The sequence below is a fragment of the Seriola dumerili genome, unplaced genomic scaffold, assembly GCF_002260705.1.
Source record: "Seriola dumerili isolate Sdu_G_001 unplaced genomic scaffold, Sdu_1.0 BDQW01000066.1, whole genome shotgun sequence".
Taxonomy (NCBI): Eukaryota; Metazoa; Chordata; class Actinopteri; order Carangiformes; family Carangidae; genus Seriola; species Seriola dumerili.
In genome coordinates this window covers 1,708,442-1,721,881 of record NW_019174321.1, presented here as the reverse complement: position 1 = coordinate 1,721,881, position 13,440 = coordinate 1,708,442, and the positions used below count along the sequence as shown (strand labels likewise).

General features: G+C 41.5%; 1 protein-coding gene across 1 annotated transcript in view; it reads right to left on the bottom strand.

The window, feature by feature from the left end:
- Nucleotides 1-2,374: 2,374 nt before the first annotated feature.
- LOC111219395 (metabotropic glutamate receptor 7-like) overlaps nt 2,375-13,440 on the bottom strand; it is a 264,938-nt gene continuing 253,872 nt past the window's right edge. The window contains exons 9-10 of the mRNA XM_022742056.1: nt 10,150-10,396; nt 2,375-2,424 (exon numbers count right to left, since the gene is read on the bottom strand). Coding sequence (XP_022597777.1) covers nt 2,375-2,424; nt 10,150-10,396 — 297 coding nt within the window. The remainder of the gene's footprint in view (nt 2,425-10,149; nt 10,397-13,440) is intronic.

Genomic DNA, 13,440 nt, shown 5'->3' with positions numbered 1-13,440 from the left:
ATATACCTAGTACAAACAGTAAAAAACATACATGCTTCCTTTGTTTGTTTTTTTTTTTTTAAGTATTTTGTTTTTTTAAATATATATTCATCTTTTTCTCCATTTCCCATAGTTTCCAGGAAAATAAGAAACCAATCAAAGCCATATTCTGCTGTGTGAGAAAGTATCAGAGGAAGTTAATGGTAAAATAAAACAGAAAGTAAATAAAAAACAGTACAATTCAGAGCAGACAGGTGGAGTCAACTGTGTTGTGAGAATTTCATTATTTTAAAAGTTTTTTTTTCAGTTTCAACATCGAACATATCAGGCATGCATTGACAACCTCGACATCAACACCTTTTTTGTTGTATCAGCAAGTCCGTGAAAATCACCAGCACAAATCCAGCGACGACCCCCCCCCGCCCCCCCCCCCACCCGGACTGAAGCAGGTTCTCATTAAGTCAGCTAACAACACAGTTAAGGCTCATCATCATCATCATCATCATCATCATCATCATCATCATCATCATCATCATACACCTATGAAACACTGCAGAAGTCGTCATGTATGTGTGTGTATGTATGTGTGTGTGTGTGTGTGTGTGTGTGTGTGTGTGTGTGTGTGTGTGTGTGTGTGTGTGTGTGTGGAGAAGGTACACTCGTGTTGGATGGGAATGCTTTCATTGTGGGACCACAAACATTTCAAACAGTTCAAACAAAAAGGTCACGATTTTTTTTTTTTTTTTTTTCCAAGCTTTATGTTCACGGCCAGCTGAGGAATCTGGTTTTTCTACCATGTCGGGCGACTGATTTTTGGACTCACAAAACAACAACATCTATCCAACATAAACTCTGATGTTTTGCTCGCTGTCTCATCCCTTTTTGGACGACCATGATAAAAACTCACAGCCTTAACGTTTTTACAAGTGTCTGATAAAACAAGGTGACTTCAGATCTTATTCCCAGTCACAGACTCGAGAGATCCGCTTCATAGGCACCCTGGTCTTATGATCACATTCCTAATGTTGGATAGTTAAAGACCTAGAAAACTTCAGATCTCAAGTATCTCTCTACAGCAGAGGTTTTCAAACTGTGAGAGACGTGAGCGAGTGAGGTGAAAGGGACGGGTGCATGCAGGTGCTCTGAAACAGCAGTTATATGCTATTGGCAGTATCCTATTGTAGTTAGGATACTGATTTGACCGCTCTCCAACAACGCGGTTCAGCAGCAGAAGCTACAGCAGAGGCTGATGTGGCTCATGGAGGAGCTCAGTTGCCACAATTTGAATCACAATGATTGTAACTCAGTCAGATCTGACCACACAGCTGACGGCTGATGTCTCAATTTTGTCTTGTGTCTTTGAAAACCTCTCTACTAAATAAGCACACTGTAATTCAGGGCTGTAATCTAATCTGTTACCAATGATAGTTTGTTTCAGATGTAGAGGTGATTCAGAGGGTGTTTTTTTTATTTTTAAGGATGTCTGGATTTTTGTGCCACATGACATTTAAGTGACAAAAATCAGATTCCAGGTGGCAGCATGAGCAAAGCCCTCGTAATCTCAAAGCGAAGAATATGGCTTTAATAAAGAAACAAAACAAAAAAACAATGTGCATCCAAGAAGCAAGAGCAAAAGAGATAAACCACCGTCATAATCATCTTAAAAATGAAAACCAAAAATAAAACCAACAACTGAAGTATAGGCCAACATATAAGCCATAAAGAACTACACACGGGTCGACAGGAAGGTTGGGAAACTTGCAGTTTGGAAGGACATTTAAGAGACAGGAGGAGGCAGGCTCTGTAGAAAGGGTCATATCAGGGGTCGAGACGGCTGCTTCGCTTGACATCAACGGCAGAGAGACGCGTCATGGAGCCCCGTGAGCTACGCCGACTGTTCACGAAAAAACCCAGAGGTTGCGAGATGTCTGCTGATGCATCCCGTTTGTTCGTTCTCAGTATGATCATCACAAACAAACAAAAAAAAGATTCTGGGTTTTATTTTTTTTTAATTTTCGGACCAATTTCCCCAACAACATCACCCGTCGCTGTCTTTTTTTTTTTTTTTTTCTTCTTTTTTTAAACACTTCTTTACCTTAGTCTCTTTGCTTTCTTGCTACTTTTTCACTGACCGAGTGAATATCTATGTGCCTGAATTCTTTGTTCAAAGGAAACTCCCACAAGGCTTTGCTTCAGAGTCTGAAAGTCTGTGGTGGGCAGTGAAGCACATGAGACCAAAAAAAGAAAAAAAAAAAACTTAAAACATCCTTTTCTTCTTTTTTTTCCCCATTTCTTGTTTTAACCCAGCAGGGCGGGAGACCAGATATCTACTGTTATCACTCTCTTTCCTCTTTTTTTCCCTTTTCCAGTCTGTCATTCTTATGGAGGATTGCCTTTAGATCACAAGGTCGTTGTAGCTCACGTATTTCTTCTTTGCTGCTGGACCTAAAAAGGGAGGAGAAAACGAACAGAAGAGATCAGCTTTGGTTCTTGCGGCTGTTACTTCAGATGACGGGTGATGGTGAAATGACAGTTTAATGACAGGTATATGAAATTATCCATAAGTTTTTAAATAAGGCTTGAATTATGAACTCTCATTGCATTTCTTGAGTTGACTGACAGCAGACTCATTTCAAAGAGAATTGCCCCTTCTTCTTTTTTTTTAAATTGGAGTCGTGTGTTTTGTAGGTGTTGAGAGGTCATAACTCAGAGGCAAACAGAAGAAAACACAATGGAAATACTACGATATATATCAGCTTCTGCAAAAATAAGAACCTCAATCTGGAAAAAAGAATATCCCACACACTGTATACTCCACATACATCTATATGTCTATTATACACACAAATCAATGCCAATGATTGGAAGACACTCCTACGGTGGAGTGTCCCACACCTGCGCACACAAGATGGGTGGAGTATTATCTATTTAAAGTGATTGTTGGATTATTTGACATGGGGTGTGACTACTGCACACACTGTATTACTCCACTGATCAGACAGAGCTAACGCCAGGAACACACGGCCTGCGTGTCTACTGTGTCGCTGCTACTGCCAGATCTGTCGTTCTACATAGAGTTTTCAGGGTACTGGAATCTCGAATTTCTTATTCTTATAAATCAATAACATAATCATTCACCTAAACTGCTTTTAAAGTGGCTACAGCCACAGCAACACATCACTCCACTTCTGTCCCAGTGCTCCCGGGTGTTTCTCTATAAACTGGGAGCTCAGAATCTCCTACAGTTAATACAATGACTATAGATAACTACCTCAGACAACCCCATGTCAAATCACCCGAACTACCACTTTAAGATCGTGGATGTAAGAACTTTTTAATATACTTCCGATGAAGATCTACAGAGACCGAAACGGTGGGTGGTCAGTCATTTGTGATGCTGAGAAGTGCAGGATATTCTTTTTTCAAGACTGAAGTGACACTTTCCAACGCACCTGCATCTCAGACATTTGGATGTGCGCATATTTTAATCAGGAAAATAAGAACCTAAAATTAAAGTCTAGTTCAGAGCTCTTTAGTTAAGGACCTTATTTTCATCAAACAAGCACAACAACCAGCACAAAGCAGAAGTTCTCAGTCTCACAGACTGTGTGGGCGTCTCCACCTGTTCTGGTTCATGTAGGAGCAGCAGCACAGAGAGGAGTTTAAGGGCTGGGAGGAGATGAATACAGGTGATTAGTAAATTCACTGTCAGCCAGTAACATTATCGGTCTCATAGCCCCGAGACAGACGAGCCAATCACAGTAAGCCATGACGTCATGAGGACACAGGTTGTTGCTTTTTCTCCTTCGTCTCCCTCAAACAGCAGAATCATGAGTTAAAACAGACTAGTGTGGGCTATTGTTCAGCTCCATGCTGCTGTTCTCAGGTGATTTGAATGAAGGTATAAACAGTGAACCGGTTGTGTTATGGCGCTACAGTCTGATACTGTATGTGAGGGTTTCTGCTTTAACCACATTAAAAGTTCATATTTGATATTGATTTGCATCCATCAACCAGTTGGAGAGAGTTAAATTAAATATTATTATTGTTGTTATTCTGTTATTGCTGCACATTTGCTCTTGTCACTGAAGTGGCAGCAGATTGATGTTGCACCAGAAACAGTTGTGGTTTTAAACGTCTTTTCTCACCACAGAGGTCAATCCACAAAGTAAGTGTTTGTGTTTTTTAAGCATTTTTGACATCTATCACTCACCTGGCTTGTGAGACAGATACACTTGTATTTATCAAATGTATTAATCCACACTGACACTAAGACTTTTTTTTTTGTATGGTGTGCTAAAGGCAGATTGAGTAAGCGGGGAAATAAAATCAGTGACAATGCGTTTCCCTCCTCTTCACTCATCAGGTAGCCCACTTTAATAACATTTTTGTCCTGTCGGTGCCTGATATCACTTGATAGAGCTGTTCTGAGGACAGAGACGGCTGAATAAAGGTCAGAGTCTGTGTGGACTGGACGGTCTGAACGGTTCAGTAGTGCTTATGTGTGGATTCCCAGTAAGACCCTGCTCCGTCTCATTTGAATGAACCTCTCATGGTCAAGGTTTGTGCTGGTCGTTGCGTGGACGTGAAAATAAGGCCCTCAAATGCATCAAATGAGAAGGTAGAAGAGGTGTCATCTGTGGTGTTCCTTTTAGTTATGACCACCTCCCTATCTCCCCCCTGCAGCTCTGCCTCCCTCCTCCCGTCTCTTGGCGACCACTTGGCCTTCAGTGTTCATCCAATGACAAATGGCTTCAAGCCAAAAGCCCATCATCAATCATGCAAGAAAGATAAAAGAGAAAATGGCAGAGTTCGCATATTAAGGCCTGAACGTGTCACTGAACCTCCCTGACTTTGTCATAATGTGTCTCATTCATACAGTAAGTAGTCAGTTATGGTCTGACAGGGCCGACTGTTCAGTATCAATACAGTTAATACAGCGCTACGTGGTATACTACAAAGGGTTTTTCCTTTTTTTTAGCAACAGGCTGAATTTATTGGTCACAGTTGTGTGACGCACATTTACATATATCCACTGAGATGCAGAGCAGCCTCAGGTCTGGATTTCAGTAGATGTTCAGTGTAACGTCTTTTCTTTTAGGATGAACAGGTGAAGGTGCCACTAAAGTTAATGTTGTGTACGTGCAGTAACAGCTGTTATTCCTAAACGACCATCTGACTTTCCTCCGATATGTGTCAACAGATTTTATTTAATCACTAAAACTGCATCATAATTTATAAATAATATTATATATATAAATTTATAATTTATAAAATCGAATTGTCTCCTTTAGATTCTTTCTTCTTTATATTAGAGAGAATTACATTTAACGCTGTACTAACAACTGACCCTGAAAACTGTATGATATGCAATATTTTTCATGATACTGAATTTTTTTTATATTATAAAAATCTCCAATTGCTTTTTATCATTCATGATGACGATGACCTGAACAGATCCTCACAAACACTGAAACGAGTGATTTACGACACGTACAGTTAAGAGAATTTGATAATCGGACTTGAAACAGTCTAACGTCACAGCAAAGACTAAAAGGAAATTAGATAAGAATATGAAAATGTTCTTAAGGCATCTTCCTCTACATGTGGAATATTTGAATACTACAGATACATGACTGTTGGGACAATTTTTGCCAGATTTATGCTCTAATAATATTTGTCAAATAAACTTAAAAAGACTTACAAAGACAGTATTGAGGTAAAAAAAAAAAGAAGTGCCAAATTAATTCATTGACATCTTCAACTCACTTGTGAATTTCCACATTCATTCTCAAGGCAAGATTTCAAGGGGCGGGTTACATATGTGGAAGTGTTAGAAAGGCTAATCCCCAGAGAAATGAATGTAGTAGAAGTATTTCACTTCTGCAGGCACCCAGGGCAACGCTAAGAAAAGGAAAGTACTGCTTGTAAGGATTCTTTTTGAGAGCAGCCATGGCTATATGAGTTTTAAGAGATATAGAGAAGCCTTTGTTGTATAAGGAATAAGCCTTTGCAGAGAGGCAGAGAGGTCTATAAAAGTCAAATCAGAGAGATTTGGCCTTTGAAGAGCTGCTGAAACCAGAAGAACAGCGAGAGATAGAAGTCTTTGTTGTCTGAGAATCAGCTGTAGCAGCGGAGAGGACGGAGAAGGGGAGAGCGTCATAAGTGCAGAGAAGAGATGAAGCCATCTGAAGTGACTGAGGGCTATTATGGTGTCATGAAAGAGAGAGAGAAACGAGGGGGGGGGGCAGCAGGTGAGGAGGAGGCGAGAGAGCGAGATTGAAAAGAGAGAGGATTTAAAAATCGAGTGAGGGGAAAACCAGTAAACCTGAGGCTGAGTGAGCAGACGGGGGAGAAAGAGAGAAATGGAGTGAGAAATGAGGGGGGAGTCGTGCGAATGGATCGTCCCAGGCCAACAGATGGCTCTGCTGGTCTTCGGGGAGTCCTGACTGAGCTGCAGTCTTCCTGCACAGCTCCACTACTGCTCTGCCTTCTCTACCATGAACTCACCCTGAATAGTAAAACAGGGTGGGGTCCAGAGTCCCTGCACTGTTGATAACACTCCAGGAAGCCTCCCCCCAATGTGTATTAACAAAAGGGATTGATTTATGAGCTGTGACTATCAAGATCGTAGAGGCTGCAGAGACTTTTTCCTGCTGGGGCCTCATTATGTCTGTGTGGGGCTCCAGAATTTAAATATACGAATAAACAAGTAGTTGGCATTTGAATGTCAATTTCAAGTAGCACTCTGAAGCAAGGTTTTCATCTGAAATTAGTGCAAATTTTAACTGAACTTCCAGAAAATCGTCAAATGAACAGAATATCCAAAACTTTTTTTCCACCAATTTTACTCAGGTTTTGTATGCACAAATCGAAAGTGCACATAAAAGCATGAAAAAGAAGTCAGGCATATTCAGAAAGAGACAAGAGTCTACTTTGTAAAATTTGGCAAAATGACTTGAGAAGGGTGAACTGCACTGACTCAGAAACTGCCAACAAAGAGCTAAAACTTTGCTATTTCGGCCAGGATGATGGCTAACGTTGCTGACAGCAGGCTAACCGTTGTATCATAGGGTTGGGCGTTCTCTTTTTAGACGAATTGTACAGATCACATCATTAAAATGTGTTTATTTATATATTTAATTAAAAGAGTTCAGTCACTGTTAACCAGCCCATTGTTAACAGCTAAACAGCTAGCCGCCAAGAACAAGGACTGCAGCTGGCGACTGCAGTTCTTGTTCTGCTCTGCAGCTTTCGCAAGCTTGGCGTAGCAGAACATCTAGCTACCAGTTCTCCACCAGAACAAGATCCACCGTCACAGGCTGCAGTCCAAGACGGTGGAGTCACAGTCCATCTGCAGGACGAGAGACATGTCTGCAGTGCAGGGAAACATGAAGCGGGACGAGCCGGGGCTAGCTAGCAACTGAGCTTTCAAATCAAAACACTTATATTTAGCACCTCATGAATAAATAACAGAGCTGCCAGAACAAATTCTCCATATGAACTAAGCAAAAAGCGTGATTGGTTTTGCGAATGGCGAATGGCAAGAAGTGAGTGAAAGATATACATCTCACATCCTCCAGTCAGGATTTACTTATACATAATAAAGTCACAATAAAACCAGATCGTAAACAGGACGCAGATCATGATTCAGGTCGTGGATTGTGATCAGAGCTTCTGGTTCCTCTTGATGAGGAGCTGAACAACAGTTTATTTAAGTAAAGACGTCACGTGTGACGTGAGCATCGTGCAATCACTCAGGTGAAACCAGTGCTCCGGAGGCTGACTGAGGAGGACTGGGGAGAAATCTAATCTCTTAGATTAGACTAATCTCTGGGTGCAGCCTTGCCGTAGCACAGCTGATCAAAGATCCACAGATGAATATCTCAACAGGTTTGTTCTTTCTCTCTCTGTCTCTTTCTTGTGATATCGCTCACAAGTGTTGAATAAGCGGTTTTCCAGCCTGCCACATGCACAGTTTATGTCCCGATGAGCGCAGGAGCCGTGCAGCAAAAATCTGAGGTCTTGGGGGGTCAAACGTTCTGTTAAAGTGCCACCCACTATAGCATGCACACCGCACCAGAGAAAGACTGTAAATCTGCCACTCAAATAGTCGTATTATGCTCTCCTCTCCCTCCTCATGTAAAAGTTATAAGTCAATTGAAAGATGGCGATAAAGAGCTGTAGAAGTATACTTAACATTCCCTCCACACACTCCCTCCTCTCTCCCACTCGAATGCATTCCCCCTCATCTCTCTCTCTCTCTCTCTCTCTAGACGAGCTCTCTCCCCCTCTCCTCAAACCTCCACAAGAAAATGGATCAAGGTCAGGACAGCAAAGCAGGAGAAGATTAATTTGCTCTTACCTCTGATAAATTATGAAATTAGCCTGTCAGGGGGAGAAAAACATGATTTGGTGAGTTGTCCCTGAGAGCCCCAAAGAGAAACCCACAGCAAGGTGTGGGTAGTAGTTTGATCACATTGCCATGTAATTTGTGAATTAATTCATTAATTTGAGAACTGTGGTGTATGTATATATATATATATATATATACACATATCACAGTTCTGGTGGTTTCCTGTGGAGCAACAACACAAGCAAATGATGTCTCTGCATGCTTGTTATGCTCTTGCTGAAATGCAGGGTCTTTGTCATGGATGTTCAGCACTAAAATGAGTTGAGCATCGCAGAGCAAAATACGAGGTTCATGGAGACAAAGAGTAAATGGAAATTGGATAGAAGTAAATTTCTATCCCATATGTACCATGGGTAAAAATTCCATATGATGCTGTTTTTCAAATTCTAAAAAGCAAAAATGGTTCAAACTCAAATCAACCTGCAGGACATGGACATCACCTTGTCCTTTGCTGAATGAATTTACAAGGTTTTCACAAATCCTCACTGACCATAAACAATACAGAGAAGCGTTACCTGTAGAGTGTGACCATGGGCTCTGCTGACAGCTCACATACTGTTTTTATACAATTTATTTATTGATATTTATTTATCAATTTAGTTATTTTAACTCACTAAATTCTATTTGTACTGAGATTAACATCAATGATGGCTTCCTGCATTAATCCAACTACAGATGACAAGCTCTTCATTTATTTTACCATGGCCACAGAAAATTCTGGATTCTGATTGGTTGTTCAATGTGAGAATTCAAGAAAGTTAAGTGATAAATTAAGTGTAATTTGGCCGATTTGTTAATTAAACAAGTTTCCTAATGGCAGCATTATATTTCTAGCACAACGTGTTTGCTGTTGCAGATGAGCTTAGAAACATTATTTGTACAAGACAGGGTTGTAATAATTTTAAAAGCAACTTATTCAAATACACATCAAAAGCAGCTGTGGTCATGCATGAATAAAATAAACATGGAAAGTAGTTCTTTTTTCTTTTAAAGGACTTGTTTGACTTTTAGTGAAATTCTCTTCTCTTTCTCTCAGAGTCAGATTTTCAGATTGACACCACTCCCACATCTCTAGAGTAATTATGAAGCTACAGCCAGCAGCTGCTTAGTTTAGCTTAGCATAAAGATTGGAAACGGGGGACACATCTAGCCTAGCTCTGTCTACAGGAAACAAAATATTAACAATAACATGTTTTTTAAGGCTGTACAAAAACTGGAGTGTAAATACAACAATTTTCTGCTTTGTAGTTGGTTATGTGAGCGACTTTTTCTTGCCATTGTATTTACTGTACGGACATGATGAATATGAACACCTGACTCTCAGAGAGAAGGAGAGGAAGAGAAACAACATGGTGGTATGTGGACTGTGTTAAAAGAAATATCACCTGGATTCAATGGGTCACCTTCCACCACCAAGACAGAGAAGTGTCACATTTATTATGATGCTTATTAGCAACCGTAACTTGTAATAGTTGCTTGAATCAGCTGCAACATGTTTCTGTGACAAGGTGTTTTCATTGTCTCAGTGGAGGAAACTGGCACAGCATCAAGCCTCATCCTTCAGTCAGTGACATTAAATCCAGTCAGTTCAGGAGGTGAAGTACATGCATGGTTGGATGAGTAAAATAATAACATGCTTTATTACATTTCAATTGATTTTAGGTTTGAGTTTTACACTTCATTTAATACAATTTATGCGTTTGCAGCAGGAACAGTGAGGAGTTAATATACACCGTTTTACACGGAGTACTTACTGTTGGGGTCCACGTTCTCACAAAGCTCCGTCTTGGCCTCTCCGTTGGGCCGGTCGCTGGCCTTGTGGGAGAGTCGGGATGACATGGTGGCAGCTGTGACGACGGCTTTGAAGGAACGTTTCCTCTTCTGCACATTGAGCTCCGGGTGGAAGATGATGACGTAGACTTTGGGCATGTAGAGCATCCCGAGGGCCACAGACGCACTCAGGTTCATGGAGATGGTCAGCGTGGTCGTCTGGATGTACAGCTGGAAGGGAAGGGGATAAATGGGAGTTAGACAAAAAGGCAGAGGGGGAGTTAAGGTGCTTATACAGCTCGTCTTTTAGTTCTGGTCTGGCTCACGTTCACACTGACTTTTTATGAACCAGCCAAGAGGAGTTAACATGAAATCACATGACTGACAGGTAAGGCCACTATCCTCTCTGCATTAAGAGTTTATTTTTAAAGGCCCCATATAGTATAAAAGTAGATATCCATGTGTTTTTTGATTATAGATCAGGTCTAGGTTCTATATTAATACTGTGAAAGTATCAAAGCGCTCAGTCCACAGAGAAACACACACAGCCTGTATTCAGAAACTGATCCTTAAAACAAGTCGTCAGGAGTTCTGTAACTTTGTGATGTCACAACAAAGCAGTCTCCGTTCTCAGCCACACCCCAAGCCTCGCCCACCTGGACCCACCATCTAACCTCACAGGATTTGGTTTCTTTGAGTGTTTTCCCTGATCACTCAGAAAACAGTCAGCCAATCAGAGGTTAGAGGCTCAGAGCCTCCTCTCTTCTGATTGGCTCATCGACCCGTTGTTACTAGAGCTCCAGAGAGAAGCCTGAGAGAGGAGATATGAAACTACACTGAGATGGTTTTTGGTTCTAAATATATCAAAAGGTAAAATAAAACACAGGGAAAGTATAAGATATGGGACCTTCAACGAACTCGGTGCATTTGTTGGCTATGTGTAGCTGAATAAAAGTGCCCGACTGACTGAGGAAACACGACCTATAATAAGCCTGGAAAGAGATTTGTTAGCGAACCAAACTCTTGACATGTTTCATGAGCTGGTGAAGGATGTTTTTTATTATCCAGTGTGTTCTCGACCCTCACCTACAGGAGAGAGCAGCAGCAGACAGCTGGGCCACAGCGTAAATGTTTTATGCACTGTGTATATTGCACTTGCGTCCGGAGCCGCGGCCCTCTGAACCCAATAGAGGGCTAATATCGGGCCGGGATGAATGCATAAAGAGGCCCGGCCGCGCTGTAATGGGCTTCCCAGAGTGGCTTTCACAGAGTTCAGCCCCACTGTCTTTATGTGTTATGGTCCTGCTGTCACAGTCTGATGTATACCATTTACAGAGAGAAGTCACAGGCTGAGTCACAGGGGGCTGAGGGGGGAGGAGGAGAAGAGGAAGGGATGAGAGAGACAGGAAGGAAAGAAAAGAGGATGGTGGGGAAATAGGAAAGCAGCAGGAGGGTATTTACACTGGAGTAAACCAGCCGAAATGATCAGATGTTTTCTCTCCCGATATCTGTACATGTTTTGGTTAATGTGTTAAATTAAGAGGAAACACTAATCTGCTGTCCCTGTTACAAACAACTAACACACAACCCCTCCCGAGAGAAAGCTACACCAGCGGGAGTAAAAAAAAAAAGAAGCTAAATACACAATTATATTTTACAAGTGTGCAACATTTTCCAACAGTGGACCAAAAGGAAAGAGGGAGGTGAACATCTCACACTCTGCTCAGATTTATACGGTCTCAAGTATTTTAATAAAGCACCAGTGTCGCATCTTGTTCTTTAGTTTTCTTTCAATTATTAGTTAATTACTGTTTGGACTTTGTTCAAGGGACGTGTTCTTCATCTTTCTATCAGTCACTACGTTTGCATTTACTCAAGTAACCAGGTGACAGGTGATTGGAGGACTCGTTGGCATGCACTGTAGTAACCTGGTTACTGTAAACGTGCAGTAATCAGATCTTATTTTGGATGGCTTCTTATTTTTAACATTAGTGAAGACGGACTCTTATTTTGGTGTGTGTCTGCGTCGGAGGGTGCTGGTGGTGCAGTGAGAGGACGGACACACCAGATCTAGTTCCTCTTGTTATATTCCAAGTGAATCGTTCTCTCTCTTTCCAGGACCATTACTCATCTGCCCGCCTGCCTGTCTGTCTGTCTGTCTGTCTGTCTGTCTGTCTGTCTGTCTGTCTGTCTGTCTGTCTGCTGACTGGCTCCCCAATCCACGACCACCTGCTTCCTCCAGCCTGCCATGTTATTCTCGCTCATTCATCTACCCATGTCCAGCCGGTCCAGTAACCTCTCCACTTATTCCACCTCCATTCCCTGCTACCCTTCCAATAAAACCTCTTCATTCCTCTACTCCAAACTCTGTGTCTGTGCCATCAGGTCCACACTGCAGTTCATGTCTCTGTTAACAACTCTATCTCCTCCTGTGGACACACATCAGTGGAGGCTGCTGTATAAACAGTTACAATATAGTAAAAGACAGCTGGAATAATATAAAGTAGGTCTGTGTCTTCAGCGTAGTCTGTTATAAACCAGTATGTGATGGCTTATAGTCATGTGTTTTCTGAAGCTGCAGTGCATTGACTTCTCAGGGCCACTGTAATAATTAATATATAAACTAATTAAATGTTTGAATATTGATTATAAAAGCTAAATGGGGGGTAAAGTGTTCTACGAAAAACATGAACTATTCTTGATAACCACAACTTCACTGTAATTGCTAAGTGATTAGGGAAAGCCACGCCCCCTGCCAAATAGGAAGCAACAGATTTCTGGCTGATTAATGAAATAAAAACAAACTAATATCTCAGTCTGAATATCAGGCGGAGTTATTATTTTTGTTCATAATTAAGATGTCTGTGTGATGCACGCACGCACACATGCGCACACACACACACACACACACACACACACACACACACACACACACACACACACACACACACACACACACACACACACACACACACACACAAGCTTGTGACTCCGTCTGATATAAACCAGGGAGATAAGCATGTGATAAGACAGCAGCTCTCTGATAAGATGACATGTCAGATAAGAAGCAGCAGACGTATCCAGAGGTCTGTTACTGAAGATTAATCTGATCACATCTGATCCTTTTTCCGTTTGTGCTGTGAGTCCGCCCCCGGCTGTGTGTCTCTGCATTTGTTTTGTATGTGTGTGCATGTTTTAAGGCACGTCGGTTCAAAGTTTTGAGTGAGGCCATTTTTAAGAAAGCAAGAAAAGAGGAAAAAGTGGAGAATCCTGAT